This window comes from Pelophylax lessonae (genome assembly GCF_965119305.1).
Source record: "Pelophylax lessonae genome assembly, chromosome: 11".
In the NCBI taxonomy this organism is placed as follows: domain Eukaryota; kingdom Metazoa; phylum Chordata; class Amphibia; order Anura; family Ranidae; genus Pelophylax; species Pelophylax lessonae.
In genome coordinates, this window is record NC_138778.1 from 178,150,797 (window position 1) to 178,170,202 (window position 19,406).

Consider the following 19,406-nt stretch of genomic DNA (forward strand, 5'->3'; position numbering starts at 1 on the left):
AAAGGTAAATTACTAGCAATGTTGTCACATCATGATGCCCTCCTCACAGTAGTCTCTGAAGTTACCTCTCCCACAGGGGAGGCCATTACTTTTCCCACGGATATCCTTAGTGAGTTTCAAAATGTCTACCAACGCCTTTATAATTCCACGCTGCCATCTGACTTCGATCCAACCTCTTTAGCCTCACTGCTGGACCCAGTAGCTCTGGGATGGCTTTCTGATGAGAAATGGTCGCACTTAGTGAATCCAATCACCTCGGATGGGGTTTTATCAATAATCCAATCCCTCTCTGTATGCAAATCCCTGTGACCTGATGTTCTTCCCACTGGGTTTGAGAAAGCCCACAGTGCTCTGTTAGCCCCTTACTTGCTTCCCTTTATTCACACTGCCTAGCGGAGGGCGCCCTACCTCCTTCGATGTCAGAGGCGCATGTTATTCTCATTTATACATTAAGGATCCCAAACAATGTGGCTCATATAGACCTATTGCACTCCTTAATACCGATCTGAAGATCTTATCTAAACTCCTTGCATCTGGACTTACTCACGTTCTACCCTCCATAATTGATTCAGATCAAACTGGGTTTGTGGCTAATAAATCAACAGATATCAACTTACGCGCACTATTTACGAATGCCAAACATGACAATCAGGGCTCTAGAGTCATTGCTTCCCTGGATATAGAAAAGGCATTGAATACAGTGGAGTGGCTTTTCCTGTGGAAGACTCTTGGGAGAATGGGGTTCTCCTTCGTTTTCATTCAATGACTAAAAGTGATATACCACTCCCCAACGGCTGTCATTAGGCTGATCCCTCCCATTTTAGCTACACTGAGGTACCCGGCAGGGCTGTCTTCTCTCTCCGGCTGTCCTGCTATTGCCATTGAACCAGTAGCTGAAGCTCTTCGTATAGCTCCCCTTATTAGGGGCCTGTGGCTGGAGTGGCTGGAGTTGAGGGTAGCTCTGTACACGGATGACCTCCTGTTATTTCTCAATGACTTTGCAGGGGGCATTGCGGATTCTAAACTCATTCCTGAAGTGACAGGTCTTAAGGTGAAATAGTCCAAGTCCCCGTTATTTACTATTGACTCAGAAGCTAGGGACAGCGTGATGTCTGACCTGCAATTCCAATGGGTAGAAACCTTAACATATCTTGGGGTACTGATCTCTAGAGATATAAATGACTACATGTCACAGAATATATCTAAGGTGGTTAAGCAGGTTACAGCTAAACTGAAAGCATCTGAGAACCTCCCTCTCTCCCTCCTGGGGCTGATTAATCTCATTAAAATGAAATTTTTTTCCAAATTCAACTACTTGTTTCGAAACTCCCTGCAGTGGATTATTAAGTCCTTCTTCTGGCAGCTGAATAGTCTCTTCTTGTCTTTTCTGTGGGGTCCTCACCCTCCTCGGTTCAAGTTGTCTCCATTGATGCGTCCCACCCCCAAGGTGGGTTAGCACTTCTGGACTGCCACAAATATTATTAAGCGGCCCAATTAGTTACTGTCTCCTGGTGGCTAAGGCCAGATTTATTTAACCCCTCTACTGTCCTGGAGGCTGCGGTGGTAGGGTCAGTGGAAGCCCTTAGATGTTTGCTATTCCATGGTCCTAAAGCTCCTTATGACCTCAAGCCCTCTGTGATGACTACTCTTAGAGCCTGGAGGGATGGGCTTAACTGCGTTCGCTACCTATGCACCACTGCAGTCTCTCCAGAAGCCCCATTATGTATAAGTCCTATGTTCCCTCATCTTTTTAGACTTCCTGAACCCATAGCATGGACAAAATGTAATATTAAAATAGTTCAAGATTTCTCCTGAACCCATAGCATGGACAAAATGTAATATTAAATTGGTCAAGACGTATCCTCAGATTTATCTATCTGCCCTTTTGATAACTTTGTTTCTACTCACAATGTCTCCGCTTAATACCTTTTTTGATATTTACAGTTATACCACGCTTTCAGAACCCAGTTCCCCCCTGGGGAAACTCAGCTGGTGGCCTCAGACTTAGAAAGGATCTTGGGTGATGAGAGTCTGGAAAAGCCTACTTCTACCCTATATGCACACCTACTTAGTGTATCTCTGCCTAATTTGGTGGTATTGCACCAATGCTGGATCACGGATTATCCCAAGTTGGATCCCAAGGACTAGGATGGCATATGGGATTTTCCATTCCAAATATTGGTCTCTTTGAGAGACTGCCTTATACAGTTCAAATTGGTACATAGGGCATTTTACACCCCTCACCACCTACATAAAATGGGGCCTATCCATTCTCCAGCATGCTGGAGATGCAGCCAACCCCGGGGAGACTTACACATATATTTTGGTCCTGCCCTGCGATCAGTGTGTATTGGTCTCAGGTGCTAGAAATGATCCAACTAGTAACTAATATCTCCGTCAATCCCTCACTGAGGGTGTGTTTATTGGGTCTAGTGGAAGATTTGGCTCCCAGAGTGGAGGATAGGACTCCTATTTGTCTCTTGCTGTTTTATGCAAAAAAAGCAATCACGCTTCATTGGAAAAAACAGAACCCTTCTTTTCTACCTTACTGCAAAAAATTGGTGAATAACGCTCTCCACTTCTACAAAGATACATATTTATATAGGTGCTGCCCTAAAAAGTATGATAAGTTTGGCCCAAATGGTTAGCGGAGCCCCCCCACGGCTGTGGATGGTTAGCATGTTTTCATTGCTCAAAATTGCAAACGCTGACCCATATTCTTGGTTGAAGGGGGCGAGGCTGAAGAGCCTGATAGATACTGGTCTAGCCACTTATTTGGGTTGCATAGTTTAATGACCTTCAAAATGTATCTAGTCTTACTTCTGTTGTATTGTTTTTTTTTTGTTGTGCTCCTGTGTGGGCTTTATATCTGTTCTTAAAAAAACTATATAAAATCCGCGCTTAGGATATCCTCAGTGGTTAGTATAGCTGGCTGCAGCCTACCTCAAAACTATAATCCTAAGATTAATAGTGCAAATGAACAGATAAAGGGAGGAAATGGCGCTGCCTGTAGCTTCCAAATAGGTTGGGGTGAAAAGTGCTAGGTGCAAATAAATAGTCAGTGCCCTGGTGTGACAAAGTGCTAGAATGCAAAAATAATCCAATATGTACCATATAAATGGATATGATAAAGTGTATAGTGCTCACTAATCCAAAGGTGTACAATAAAAAATGATCAAATGTGAAACAAGGTGCTAGAGTGCAAGTGAATGTGTGTACACAACTCCTACAATAAAAGTCAATCAATGGTAAAGCCTCAGTAAATAAATAATATAGGTGAATTCGTGTATAAATGTGTTAAAATTAAATCAATATAAAGAGCAATGATCATGAAATGCAATATGGGAAATCGAAATAAAAAATGAAATTTAAAAACCAATGAGTGTACCAAAACCACAAATCTTCAAAATCTTGGAAATATTAGAAATTAAAAAATCACAGATGTATATAAAGAAACAGCAGCAGGGACGCCCACCCAGTAGACCTGAAGTGGGTGTAAAAATAAATATACCAATAAATATATAAGGCAGTATGAGAACCAATATTTAGTCCATAGGATCAGAGATTAGTAAAAAATAATAAACACAATTTCCGGTAAAAAATCCACAGTATATGGTCCACAGGGTAAGCAAATAACTGTCCCAAAAGGAAAAACAGCTTTCCCAATAAAGTGACTTCAGTGCAGGTGATCCGGTAATTTCTTAAGGTGCTGGCTATGGTGATCACTCGGTGCTCCCCATGCCCCCTATGCCGCACTCACCAGAAACAATTACCCCTGCAGGGGTGATAGGCCTTGGGTATAGTATCGCCTCAGATGCCTCCGGATGGTGGAAGGACTCTCCGACCGATCCTCTCTACCCTGTATGCTGTCCTATCGCCTGCCTGGGTCCACTTGTACTGTACGCCGTATGGGTACTCCGCAGATGTATGTTGGGAAGAAAGGGCCTCACATAGAGTAGTATTGTACACCTTTGGATTAGTGACCACTATACACTTTATCATATCCATTTATATGGTACATATTGGATTATGTTTGCACTCTAGCACTTTGTCACACCAGGGCACTGACTATTTATTTGCACCTAGCACTTTTTACTCCAACCTATTTGGAAGCTACAGGCAGCGCCATTTCCTCCCTTTATCTGTTTATATCTGTTCTTGACAATCTTAATTGAGGTGTAAGTGTACTGTTTTATGTTTTAACAAAATAACAATAAAAAAGATTTAAAAAAAAAAGTGCAACGTTGAATAGCAAAAAATGCCCTGGTCATGAAGGGGGTAAAACTTTTCAAAGGTCAAATGGTTAAAGCAGATCGATACTTTTACATATAAACAAACTGTCTCTTCTCTCTGTAATACCCACCTTGTCCCCAGCACTGTCCCCTGAGGAAGCTCCTTTGACAGCCAGCAGCATTCAACTGACACCCTGTGAGCCCAGGCTGTCATAGACACACCCCCTGGGAGTGTGTCACCATATCACGCTGGGCTTACAGCAAAATACTGCGGAGAGTATGACATCAGCACCAATCTCTTCAGAACTGAAGATTGCTCCAGGAAGAAGAAGGCACAAGGACATCAAGTAACTGGCCAGAAGACCCCAGGAAAAAAAAAGTAATATGAAGGAAATTGTTTTAAAGAGCTTCGGGAGGGTGGTGCAGTAAGGGGGAAAGAACAGGATGGGCACTTTGTTATTTTAAACTGGAGTTATCCTTTAAGAATAAGTGCACCAAACAGGCTACTGGGGTACTAGCAAACTAACTCTGCTACATTGCATCTGTGCATAAATGCAGCCAGTGTGCCTATTCTTCCAACAAGCAAGAAATGTAATATCACAAAGTATCGTGTCAATGAGCTATTTTATTCCAAAAAAATTGTAAAGCCAAAATTCTGCAATGTTCAACAAACTGTTTATGACAGAATCTGCTAAATCAGCAGTTTGAAGGAAAACCAACATTTAAACACACGAGGAGAATATGATGTTCCAAACTTTGACAATGGTCTGAAAATGTAATATTCTACTGATCAGAGATTTAAAGGGGCCCACAGCACACTTCATAAACTTGGAACTTCATTAAAGGATAAGTCCACCCTAACACTAAAATCTCTTCATCTACAGACATTCACGATCTAAAGCAGGCCATACACGTTTCGAATTTCGTACGATTTGTCGTTCGATAAACGCAAGCGCCAGTCGTGCACATCGTCGAGTGTACCATCAATGTGATTCGAAAATCGTACGACAAAACACTTCTTCCTTCTGCAAGTATAGGAAGTGATGCAATGTTGTCTTGACCTTTTAACCACACCTCCACTGGGCACTCCCCCTACAGTTAAAAGTCGGATCGTGTCATTTGCGAACAGAGCAATCATTCGCCACAGCATACGACTATTCTCAGCAATAAAATGCCATTCAAGAGGTATAATAGGAATCAGAAAATGGCAGCAATGGTTATTGCATTGATTGCTTTGGAGGAGGAGAAGAAAAAGAAGAAAAATAGAAGGAAGAGCAGAGTGTGGGCCAAAGACTGGCTCATGCAACGAGAGCAATTTTCACATGTAAACCTGCTAACAAACCTCAGAGAAAATAATCCTGAGGATTACCGTAATTATTTGCGGATGACCCAGCAGTCCTTTGACATGCTATTAGCTCTTGTGCAGCCACATATCACCAAACAGGACACCTGCATGAGAAAATCTATTAGTGCAGAGGAGAGGCTCATGGCAACCCTGCGTTTTTTGGCAACAGGCAGGTCTTATGAAGACCTGAAGTTCACCACTGGAATCTCTGCCCAATCCTTGGGAAGAATCATACCTGAGACGTGTCAGGCCATAGTGAAGGTGCTCCAGCCACAGTATTTAAAGGTAATTATAAAAATTACAACTTAAATTAGTAAGAATATTACTGCAAACATAAGTCAAATTTTGTGAGTACATCAATTTTATTAAAAAAATATGTAACTTCCTGTACACGGTTGTCTGAAAAAGTTTGTATTTTCTTAAATCAATACATACCCATTTCCAAATCATTATTATGAAAATATATAATTCTTAAACAATAACCAATAAAAAAGGAACAAATACACCAAAGAAATGCAATAATATTGAGCAACATATCTAGAATTTTTTTTTACAGATTTGTGTATTGGGGGCCATGAAACCAAGAACCTTGAGGTGGTTCAGGACGCACTGACCAGCTTGGGTTTCCCTGTGATTGAGACATATTTGGGTGCCAATATTGGCCAGATGTTACAGGTGGAGCAGATGTTACAGGTGGAGCAGATGTTACAGGTGGAGCAGATGTTACAGGTGGAGGAGATGTACATCCCTGATACCCTATTATATCTGTGTTAGGTGTAAGATTGCCCTTTAGTCCAATGGCAATCATTTTATGCATTAAAGCTTCACAAATGTCTCGTTGCTCCATGGACATTCTCCGTAATTTGTGTGCAACCAGATGACCCACAGCATCACATTCATCATCTTTCTGCTTCATGATAGATGATGCATCCTTCAGCAAACTGGCAGTATCGTAGTCAAGATTTCTCTTCTTTCCTCTTTGAGTTCTCTGAGTTGATGTTCCTGGCTGCTCTGATACTGGGCTTGGTGTATCCTATAGAAACCAAAAAAATTAAGAAGAAAATATGATCACTAATTATCATTAAAACATGTTTTAATTTTTTTCTATCTTGCCAACAGTTTCCTTCTAAATCTGAAGAATGGAAAGAAGTTGCCAAAGAATTCCAGGACATGTGGAATTTCCCCAATTGTGGTGGCGCAATTGATGGGAAACATGTGAGAATTACACCACCAGCACATTCAGGATCCTATTTTTACAACTATAAAGGGTTCTTCAGCATAATTCTAATGGCAATTGTGAATGCCAAATATGAATTTATGTACTTGGATATAGGGAAAAATGGAAGAAACTCGGATGGAGGTGTGATAGAGCGCAGTCCATTTATGCATCGATTAAAAGAAGGAATGTTGCATCTTCCATCTTCCAGTGAGACAGTTGAGGGCCTTAATTTTGTGTTCATTGGGGACGATGCATTTGCCTTACATGAACACCTGTTGAAACCCTATCCCTTGCGCAATTTAACTGCTCCCCAGAAAATCTTTAATTATAGATTGTCTAGGGCGAGAAGGGTGGTAGAAAATGCATTTGGGATCATGGCCAGCAGATTCCGCATTTTCCACACCGCCATTAATGTTACAGTTGAAAAAATTGACATAATAGTGGAGTGCTGCTGTATGTTACACAATTATTTAAGAAGCACAACTGTGTCATATATGCCATCAACTGCAGTTGATATTGAAGATCTTACCAGTGGCACAATTGTGCCAGGTGATTGGCGAAATGACAGCAGTGGCATGGTAAATTTAGCTCCTGCAAGGCCTAGGCTACCAACTGCAAATGCACGTCAAAATCGCATTCATTACACAGATTATTTTATGGGTAGTGGTGCAGTTGCATGGCAGGATCGCATATAATCATATGTATTATATTTTGTAAGAAATGACTTGCTCTAAATAAAGACAGCTTAATAAATCATATACAATATATGAGTATTCTTTATTCTAGTTTTTGTTACATTCTACTATGACTGGCCCATGAGGCAGAAGGACCCCTGACCCTATAGTTGTTTCATTGGGCCCTCCAACCCCCCCCCCCCCCCCAAAGAAAAAATATTGTGAATTAAACGAAAATTTGGATATACCTGTGTCTGAGTCTGTGTCTGTGTCTGTGACATTTCCTCTGCTTCTGGGTCAGATATCAAACTGGAGTCTGATGCTGCACTTGGTGGCAGAGTGCAATGGGACTCTCTTGGATCATCTGTGTCAGCAAGAAACATCAGGTCTTTGAAGTACCACAAACGTGGGACATAGACATCATCAGCCCCTGCTCCAGATTTCTTGGATGCTTGTATTTTTTTATACTCCTTTTTAAAAACAGTCCGCAAGTTAGCAATCTTGTGCTTTACATATAGGTCATTTGGATCTTTGCAAACCTCTTTACATAGCTCCTTTAGTTCTTTGATGGCCTCATCACGCTTATATCTATTAGAATAATCCCTGGATTTCACATCCCATAAGCACGAAAATTCTCTGTATTTATCAATGAATTGGGGAAGGAACTCAGTAGATGTGAATGTGAGAGGCATTTTCCTTTAAAAAAAAAAATATATATATATATATATTTTACTAAGTTACCTTGCAAAGCCTTGTTATACATGTGTAAAATATAACACATAATGATTTTGCACATTAATAATGACTAAATAAGAAGAATAAATAATACTTAAGACAATAGAACTAACACGATATGCAAGTTTCATGCAGCCTGTTCATATAATGGATGAGCCATGTGCCATGAATCGTGACTGAGATAAATTTGGACAGGAGTGAGGTCTAATTTTTAGCCTTTTTGAACAGCTCCTATACTGCAAAAGGACTTCTATCAGTAATAAAATAGCATATATTTACATTATAACACAGTATTTCCGTAGAAAAAGTGAAATATGCAATGGAGAGTCAGCATTTTGAACTTACCTCAGGGATGTGTGTTCAGCGTTCTCTGCACGAATAGACTTTCCTACGTCCCGAAAAGTCGCTGCATATTCGTGCAATGCGCACGTGCGTTATATACCATGTACAGGCCCCGCCTCTTCTTTCTTTCGGGGGCTTGTGGGAGAAATCATGGCAGAGGGACAAGACATGGCAGCTTCTCAGAGCGAAAGATCTGGGACAGATGAGGAGCAGGAAATCGTGGAGGTGGAAGAAGGTCACCAGACAACCATTGTGACAAGCCCCAGGAAGAAGAAAGCCACCAACATGTCTTTGGAGGAGATGGTGGACATGGTGAACATTCTTCAAAAGAAGGATTATGACTGTCGGAAGCAAGTCTACCCTAAAAAAAATGTGAGAAAAGATCAAATTCTGGAGAAAGTTCTACGTGTCCTACAGAAAAACCATGGTGTTGAACGCACTAAAGATCAAGTGAGAAAACGCTGGTCTGACTTAAAATCCAGAGAATCCCATCAGCTAAGGAAAATCAAGAAAATTCTTCAAAAAAGTTAGTATAAACTTTTTAACAAGAATGTATGATGTTCTTGGGTTTTTCTGTGTGAGTGTATGTTCTGTATATGCCATGTGACATGTGCATGCAGAGAGTGCATACTACACAGCTTGCATCATTGTGATTTTCTATGCATATCTATAGTGTATTTTTGTCTTCTATACAGAAATAATATGCATAGTGTGATTGCATTTAAATATATGTATAGTATTTGAAGTTAAATACATGTATTTATTAATTTTCAAAGGACATTCTAGAAAGGCCCATGCAGAGGCGGGAAATGAACAGCAGACAAGTGCAGAGTCTGAGATGACGACTGACACAACACTGATATGTCTCACACCAGTTGAAGGCAGTGATTGGAGCAGCATTGCCACCAGTTCAGGTACATAACCAAATGTCACATAAACGTATGCTCATTATAACGTTTAGACTGTGATTTTTATGATTTTTCATGTTTTCTTATAGGCTTTACAATGTCTACTGCTGGCAGTTCTTCATTCACTTCTGCATCTGCAAACCGCATGATTGCTGATTTAATGCAAATCAATTCAGATATTGAGAAAGTTTGCAATAAAATGAAATTGGTTCAAGGCAGGATTTCTGATGTGATAGACCAATTAGCAAAGGTTTAAATACTCTGGAAACAAAAATTTTTTTTTAAGACCATGTTTCGTTATGGCACTTTAAAAAATAAAAATGGTTGTTATAAAGTAGGGGCCCATTCACACTGTCCGCATGCACCCACGTACTCCATTCTGCTGAAAGGGGGGTCCACGCCCAAATCCCCTATGAGCAGGTGTCTGACAGCTCTTTCTCTGCTCTTTGTGCAGAGACAGAGCTGTCAGAACCCCACCGTTCTCTTTTGGGGACCACCAGTCCATTTTCATCATATCCATCCGATCCGCCTGACAGATGTAAATGATAATTTCCATCCGTCAGGCTTTGATCGGGTCGGATAGCAGCGGATGTCAGTGGACATGTTTCCACTGACATTCGCTGCCCTATGGGGATGCATGGAACATTCCAATGAGTTCCGCCTGACAACATGACAGGCGAATCTCATTGGATTGTGTGAAAGAGCCCTTGCTCTGACTTGCACTTTATTAAAAATAAAATTGCACTATGTGACTGTTTATGTACTTTTGTACTGTTAAATTTTGGCTGTATGTACATATTTACTAACTATATTCATGTACATATGTACAAGCTTTTAAGATCCTAAATAGGGAAATGTTTGTGTGCTGGACATGCGCAACTACGCTTTTTGTTTATTGTTCATCAATAAATTGATGGTTATTTTGAAATTGGTTTCAAGTGTCTTTATTTCATGCATTATGTGATATCAACTGTATACACAGCTATTGATCTTTATGGTAGTATAGACAATGACATTCTCATCAAAATAATCTACTGTTAAAATGACAATTAGGATAACCATATGTTATTAATGACAAACAATATTGGAACATATACATCCTGCAGAAAGAAAACTTGCTGTACCATTTATTCTGCAGCTGTACAACAATGCAGTGGGTCCGTTTATTGAAAAAAGGTGTTAAAAGTCATTTTGCAATACACATACTTTTGTGTTTACACTTTTCATGCACACATATTGGCCTCTTAGCAGAGTTTGCTTGAACATATAATATTTGATGTATTGCGGTTTTTCGGCTGAACAGTCGTCCGTGTTGATATTCTTTTTATTTACCTTCCGGGTCATTCTTTTCGGAAACATGCGCAGTTGTGTGTTGTTCTGTGGAATCGAACGACTAAACCACTAATGATACGAAAATTGGACAAATTTCGCGGAAAAACCCAACATGTTGGATATGTGAATTTTTGATGTCGTACGAAAAACGCATAGTTTACATACCACACTAACGATACGAAAATCGTTCGATAACACTGGCATTTACGATTTTCGGACGATATTCGTATCGTCTATGGCCTGCTTAACACTAACCGATCTAGCCCCGTAAGGAAGAAATCCGTATACATACCTTTCTTTTTAGCCGATCCGACCCAACCCCACGCTGAGCTGTCGGACGCAGGTTCGCTGTGGAGGTGGGTGCAGAGGACACAGTAAGTTCATGGGTCACGTCACTTCCCATTCATTTCCCAGCCGTTTTTGGCCATGTCCTCTGCAGAGTTTCCGCCGCTGGGGATCGGGTCAGATCGGTTTCAAAAAAGGTAAGTATACTGATTTCTTCTTTACAGGGCTAAACAGGTTAGTCTTAGACAGTGGATGTCTGTAGATGCAGGAATTTTAGTGTTAGGGTTGACTTACACAATCTATTGGGATGGCAATGGGTGGAGGTTCATTAGATATACCTTATAGCCTAACTCCAGCCTTTTTTTTTTTTAAAGATTTGGATATCGTAGTCACGAGTTCAAGTCTTTATAATATTCACAAGACTAGGTCATCTTCTTCCATTGCTCTGTAGTCCAGTTCTGATGCTCACATGCCCATTGTAGGTGGTTTTGGCTGTGGGCACAAGTCAGCATGGGCATCTTGACTGATCTGTGGCTACACAGCCCCCCCCCCCCCCCCCATACACAACAACTGTGATACCCTGTGTGTTTTGACACCTTTCTATCAGAACCAGCATTAAGGTGTTACTAAACCCACAACAGTAAAATCAGTCTGTAAAGCATGCTTATTATACTGACTGTGGAACCTAAGGGGGTAATCCTCCGCATTGTGTAAAAAGGCTTTTTTATTGTGTCATTTCTGATCGTCCCCTTCTTTTACTGTCCCCAATCCATCTGCTGATAGAACAGAGCCTTGGGGTTGCTCTTTCTTTTTTTCTTTGGGAGGGTACGTGTGATCAGCACAGGGCCAATCAACACTGTCCAGACAGAGGGTCAGGGGTCATGCAGCCTCAATGAAAACTTCTCCTGCAAGCTTTAATCAGACACTCATAGAAGTCACAAGACTGCTATACACTGCTGATGAGTAAAGGTATTTTGCATTTTATATTTACTAAAACAATTGCATTTCCATGTTCTGTGTACTGAGAGAGACCAGATATAGTGAATGCAACATCCTGGGTTTAGTAACACTTTTACTGCTACAGTAGCTCTTCTATTGGACCAGACTACACAGCCCAGCCTTGTCTTCTTACGTGCATCAATGAGCATTGGTTGCCCATGACCCATTCTGGTTTTTCTTCCTTGGACCAATTTTGGTAGGTCCTGATCACTGCAGACCAGGAACATCCCACAAGAGCTGAAGTTTTAGAGTTGCTCTGACCCAGATGTCTAGCCATTACAACTTGGCTCTTGTCAAAGTCACTTAAATCCTTACACTTGAAGCTCTGACATTCTTTATATTTCATCATTTAAGAATCTGTCTCATACCTTGTACCTATTTTGGTCCACTCTGGGTTGACTTTCGTTGATGGTGTATATGTCTACCCCATGTTTTTCTTTTTTGTTTGCATTCCTCAAAATCAAACTCTTTGAAACAGAAAAAAAAAAAAAGAAAAAATCCTTACGTCCCGTGTATTGAATAAGGGAAGATAGGTAATTTCCTCTAATACATAATGACCAGTAATACAACATATTTACCCATAAACACACTTAAATCATCTATTATATAAATTCCTACTACATAAATTTACATTTAAATGGGGATACATCTACTCACTAGATTAAAAAATGTTTAACCACTGCATAGAAACAGGTTTCTTTACAGTAAGAGCTGTAAAAATGTGGAATAGGCTTCTAGACTGCTAGTTCTAACCAACTCAGTAGATTCCCGAATAAAAAAAAAAAGGTCTGAACCTTTTCTATACGCACAAAATGTATTTAGCTATTATTATATATTAAAAATACCACTGCAGATTATTGATGGAAAGGATTATATGGGTGAGATGATATGGGTTGTCTTTCAGAACGGAAAGGAATCGTTCCCCTGTTAATGCAGATTGGTTTGCGCTTTATTTTGCTTTTTTGCCTTCCAGCTGTCGGTTTAGGGTCCTGAGGTCGCAAATTTTTACATTTTTCTTTGAACTTAGCATTATTGAAGGCTGAAAAAAAAAGACACACTAACACCTAGTGGGGCGGCTGGAACTATATTGGATCCCCCTTGCCTGTCCAGAGGCTGCCTGCCCCGTTTTTAGTCCCAGAAGTACACCCACAAACTCAGACTCACTCTAAGGCCCTTTTCACACTGACGGCCCAGTTGAGTCCATCTGTCAGTTTTTCAGGCAGACCCGATGGGACCATCCATAACTCTCTATGGAGCAGTAGATGTCAGCAGATATGTGTCCACTGACAGCCATTTGATCCGGTCTGCTAAAAACAGGAGGATAGGGATACATTCGCCATCCATCCAGCGGATCGGATGACAGTCGGATGGAAAGGACAGGCTGCCTGTTTCAATCTGACTGCCCCAGAGAGAATAGTAGGCTGTGTCTGTGTCCGCTCTGCATAGCGGAGCGGACATGGACCTGTCATCCACCTGCTCAGCGGGGATTAGCGGACAGATCCCTCGCTGAGCAGGCAGATACTTTTTTTTTTGCAGATCTTGAAAAAAATGCAGGGAAGAGGCTTTAGGGTTGCAGGATACTCAAGGCACAAAATCTTGGAGGTCAGCTTCCCTGAAAAGCAGCAGTATTTATCCCTTTAGTAGCAGACCCAAAACAATGCTGGTAGTGGAGGGAACAGCCACTGAATCTGAGCCCTTATGAAAGCTATCACAGTCCTTAAGCAGCAACCTCTGTACGTGTTGCTGAAGAGTAAAGGGAACCCACCTTTCCAGCTGAACTTCCACAGGCAGGTTTCCTCCATTAGGCCATCAGCCTTAACACCTGCTGAGGCCTAGCAGCAAGAACATTTCTGGAAAACAGACATATGCCCCCTTCCTAGTGGGAAGCCCAGCAGAAAAAAAGAGCCTGATCAGAGCTCAAACATTTATCTTCTCCCCAGTCACGCCTTTTGTGTCAACCTAGAGATTGGCTAGGGTCAGATATCTATTCACAACCCAGTGACTGATCCCCCCAATATTCTTCAAGCAGCAGTCAGAAGCAAGCAGCCAACAGAGTTACGTCCTAAATTTAGCTAGCTTAGGACAGGGGCACTACGTCTACTATATAACAAGGTACCAGTGTAAGTGAATGATCATTATTGCTCCTGTTAATTCTAAAATATGGCTATGCAAGCCTAAAGTGGCAGAGGTGGGCAGCACAGTGGCATAGAGGTTAGCGATTTTGCCTTGCAGCACTGGGGTCCCAATTTATTCCCAGCCAGGACACTACCTATTTGGATATTCTCCCTGTGCTTTTATGGGTTTCCTCTGGTTTTCTTCAACACTCCTTATGCATGCTGGTAGGTTAATTGGCTCCTGTGTAACTTGGGCTTAGAATGTGTATGTATGCATGTGTATGCATGTGTTATGATTGCGGGTAGGGACTGATGTGAATATCCAACATTTGGCATTTCATTTGGCTACACTTGTCAGTTTTGTCTGATATGGTCTTGCTGAGTTACTTTTCACTACCTTCAGTTATACAGCAAGCGTACATGTACACAATGGGAATGCTGCTCCCAGGGTCAGATGATTTCTATAAGTATGGGACAAGGAGCCACTCCAGTTTGATGCATCTCAAATCTCATCAATAGAGTTTCTAAGGGCTCATTAGACCGGGCGATCTGGGGCAGATAGACTGCTACGTTCATAGGGGGTTAAACGCATCAGTACCCTGTGCTATGGGTGCATACAAACTGACTGATTATCTGTGTGCACATCCAGAAACGCAGTTGATGGACACAAATTGTCTGTATCCAGGGCTGGTCAGAGACCCCTAATTGCATATAACTGCTACAATTTGAGTGACAGCTGTGCCTGCCACTGATTTGTACAGGTGGCTGTTTACACACACCATGTACAGAGGGACGTTACCGAATCAGTAAGAGTTAGTGTCTTTGTCGGCGGCCTTCCCCAACTGCCTATGTGAATGCAGGCTATGTGATATAAGAAGAGATAGAAGAGTCTGTCAGATAGACACAAAAAATACTGCCCAAGCATATTCATCTGGTCCTCCTTCGCACTGGGTGCTGGCATTATGAGCTCATCCCACTCAGAACATATACAGTACCATGCTATATTTCCATAAAGTCTCACTATGAAGTTTAAACAAAGCAGTTGACTTCCGACATAGCCCCTGCCCTAAGCCAAGGCCCTTTGATGTGTTTCACCTTGACTGGGCTTTATAACCCCAATCTGGGACTATACCAGAAGCCATTGCCAACTGCTTGGATTAAACTTCATGATAAGATGTTATGGAAGTGCGGCTTTGTCCTAAATCTGTCAGGTAGTTTAACTTTCCAGCAACTACCAATAAATAAATTATCTCCTTTGAGTGGACTAACCCTTTAAATGTCAATCTACAGATCACCTTTTGCAACTATCACCTAATATTTTCGATTTGGTAGCACTATAGATCTACTATGGCCATCCTTTCCTGCCATACTGTATCAGCATAGGGATAGTGGTTTACATGAGGTGTAGTACAACACTTTGTCTATGTCTGCGTGTCACCGTAAGCCCTTGGTACTGAAAGTTCGGGTCATAAGACGTGACACATTCATACACGCAGGCCACTACTTTTAGGCACAATTATAATAAAGATTGACGTTTTCAATTCTGCAGTCCCTTGAGGGGTGATGTTCCTTTCCATCACACGTACATAAACCTACAAGCCATCAGATGGAAATGTCACACAGCAGTGATAGGTACAGCGAGAAGGCTCAGATTAATGGTTGCAGCTGGACCCTCAGTCCTAAAAACGGCCACAAAAATTACAGGTTATTTTTTTTAGATTGTTTCTCTATGACACAATGGGGGTTTTTGAAATAAGACCACAATCATGTTTTCATTATCTTCTTTCAGAGGATTATTTAGTATTTTGTCTACCTATTAGAGCATGTGTGCACATTGACACCTCAACATGACTGCCAAGCAGCTAGCACTTTCAGAAGGAGAAGTCAGTAATCTAACTATAACAGATTGTAATTGTGACAAACCCAACCAGGACAGGGGCTTTTGGAGGGGACTGCAGGGTGGCCTTTTGCCTACTGACTATAGGCCCTGGCTTTTAAGGGAGTACTACTCTTTGAGAGGTGTGTGCCTGGGGGACCCTTGGAGTGGTCTTGCTTCGAATCTGGATCTGTGTCTCCCCCGAAACACACCGATTTGGGTCCTTTGTGCCCAAACTAGCAATGACTGCTTTAGACTGTGAGACTCAGAGCAGATGTTAATATGATCGGCTCAAACCAACCTGATACTGGGGGCTTCTGCTATAGTCTTTTTATTAAGGTCCTCCTAGGTGTGCATTCCCATTGTTAATTGAGTCACCTATTGTTTGCCTGTCTGATCATCTCTTGGAGATGTGATTAATTTTGTTGGGACCACGTTACCTTGTTATCAAACCATTTTGGAATGTTTATGCTTATGATAATGTTTAATGTACTTTGTATCCAGGGTTGTAGGCTTGCTGCTGAACAGTCTGGGTGGGCACTGAGTAACCCCGGTAGCTGGTTGTTTAAATAGCTTAATGTTTGTTTATGTTGGCTGTTCCTTAGCTATGTTACTTATATTCCTGTTTTCAATTTGCATTATCATGCTAATATCCCCAAGAGGAGAATATTCCCATGGGGGATATAAAGTATGTGTCTAAGTTTTAATAAAGTGAGTTCCAGTTTGCATCTAAGCAGGTGTCATCTAATCTTGAATGCTCAGCTATAATACTTGGTTCCTGGTTCCAGGCTGGAGGAAGCTATATATCTTACAGAGGCAACCAAGCTGGGTGGTGGACGGTTCTGTCACAGTCATCAAAGATGAGCAGAGAAATTTTGGCTAATGTGATTTTAACGCAAAACCACCCATTTGGCTGAAGCAGAAGCTCTCAACATCACTCAATGAGCTTTGGTAACATTTACTTGAAAAAAGTTCTACCATTTTCTTAATTTTATTTAGAGCAGGGATCTGCTATTTGCAGGTTTTGGGTCAAATGCAGCTCATTGCAAGATTTTATGCAATCCTTTAACCACTTTAAGACCAGAAGGATTTGCCCCCTTAGGCCACATTTTGTGATTCGGCACTGTGATCATTTAATGGACCATTACACAGTCATGCGATACTGTACCTAGATAAAAATGTTCTTTTTTTCCCCACAAATAGAGCTTTCTTTTGGTGGTATTTAATCACATATGCGATTTTTATTTTTTGCGCTATAAACAAAAAAGAGCGACAATTTTGAAAAAAAAAACAATATTTTTCACATTCTGCTATATAAAACATTCCCCAAAAAAATAAATAAATAAAATCAAATTTTTATCACATTTTAGGCTAATTTGTTTTTTGCTACATATTTTTGGTAAAAAAAAATCACAATAAGCATATTTTGATTGGTTTGCGCAAAACTTATTGTGTCTACTAACTACGGGAAAGATTTATGTCATTTTTATTGTTTTTTTATTTATTTTTTTACTAGTAATGGCGGCGATCTGCGATTTTTTCCGGGACTGCGACATTGCGGCGGACAGATCGGACCCATAACTTAAATTTTTGACACTTTTGGGGGTACCAGAGACATTACTACAGTAATCAGTGCTAAAAAATATGCACTGTTACTGTAATAATGCCATTGGCAGGGAAGGGGTTGCCTGTGGGTGATCAAGGGGTTAAATGTGGTCCTAGGGGTGTGATTCTAACTGTGGGGGGGTGTGGCTTCTGAAATGACCATAGAGACATGTGATCCTATATAGAAGGATCACAGGGGCTCTATGATCATTCCAGGGAGAAGAATGGTCAGCTGTGTTTACAACCCAGTACATTGGTTTCCCCGCTAAAAAGCGGAGGCGGGATCGCGCTGCTGGTGGCGCGTGCTTGCCCCCCAGCCTCCTGCTCTTGACCAAGGTATAGCTACGTCAATTTGCCCAGGAGCGGCTGCCTGCCACAGTATAATCAAAATCTTGAACTGGCCGAATTTTAATCCATCTATGGATCGGTTGGTTGTTCTGCAGTCACTCTATCGACTGACTTCAGTACAACCAGCCTGTCTGTTTTTTTGGTACAATCACTGTCACTAGCTATAGCTGCCAAGAGTGATCATTGTATTCAGATGGGGGAAACCTCCAGCTGTTCAAATGCAATAGAGCAGTGGGGGGATCATGAACTGCTTTGATGGGGGAATCAAGCGATTTTCAAGAAAATTGCATAATGTATTTCCAGCCTAAGAGGGAGACTCAGAGGTAAGGAGGGAGGTAAGGAGGGACTGTGATGGGGACCCAGATGTACGAAGGGACTCTTATGGGGACCCTGATATAAGGGAGAACTGTAATGTATGGGGGCTCTGATCGGGACTGTGGTGTAAGTGGGGACTCTGAGGGGCTCCTTTATTTGAAAGTATCTTTGCTTTGTTTTTTGTGAAGTTTTTTCTGTTGTTGTAATTCATATGCTGATTACAAAATTACCTGATGTGTTAACTTAATATTGATTTGTTCATATAAAAAAAGATTTTTTATTTTTTTTGGCCTGTAAACATTTGTAAAATATACAATGTGGCCTTTGCACTGAAAAGTTTGGAGACCCTTAATGGGGAGGGTCATTTTTTTGGAAGGGTGGGGTGTATTTAAGGTTTTTTTTTTCTTTATTTAATTGATTGTCTAATGTATTTGCATTGTATATTTCATTATTATTATTAGTGTACAGTTACTGTCATTTTTAATTCACTTTTTTTACTTTATTTATTACAGGAATATATAAAGCACTTACAATTTATGCAGCACTTTTCAATATTGTACATTTACATTAACCACTTGCTTACTGGGCACATATACCCGCTTCCTGACCAGGTCAATTTTCAGCTTTTAGCGCTGTCACACTTTGAATGACAATTGTGCAGTCATGCAACACTGTACTCAAATGAAATTTTTATCTTTTTATTTTTACACAAATATAGCTTTCTTTTGGTGGTATTTAATCACCACTGGGTTTTTATTTTTTGCTGAACAAACAAAAAAAAAGACAGAAAATTTTGAAAAAAAACCAAACGTTTTTCATATTTTTCAAACTGGAATTTTTCTCCTTCACTGATAAGCACTGATGAAGCGGCACTGATGAGGCTGCACTGATGGGCACTTATAAGGCGGCACTGATGGACACTGATAGCTGGCACTAATGGGATTTTCCCACCAGTGCCACCTCATCATTGCCCATTAGTGCCACCTATCAGTGCCCATCAGTGCCACCTCATCATTGATCAGGAGGCACGAATGAGGCTGCACTGATGGGTGGCACTGATAGTTGGCACTGATGGGC

General features: G+C 41.0%; 2 protein-coding genes across 2 annotated transcripts in view; both read left to right on the top strand.

The window, feature by feature from the left end:
* C1QL1 (complement C1q like 1) overlaps positions 1-19,406 on the top strand; it is a 151,515-nt gene that overhangs the window by 35,014 nt on the left and 97,095 nt on the right. The window lies entirely within an intron of this gene.
* On the top strand, positions 5,533-7,491 carry LOC309566941 (uncharacterized protein; the record flags this gene model as incomplete). Its single annotated transcript, XM_082272266.1, has 2 exons — positions 5,533-5,862; positions 6,697-7,491. The coding sequence occupies 2 exons, from the start codon at positions 5,533-5,535 to the stop codon at positions 7,489-7,491; spliced, it is 1,125 nt and encodes a 374-aa protein (XP_082128392.1).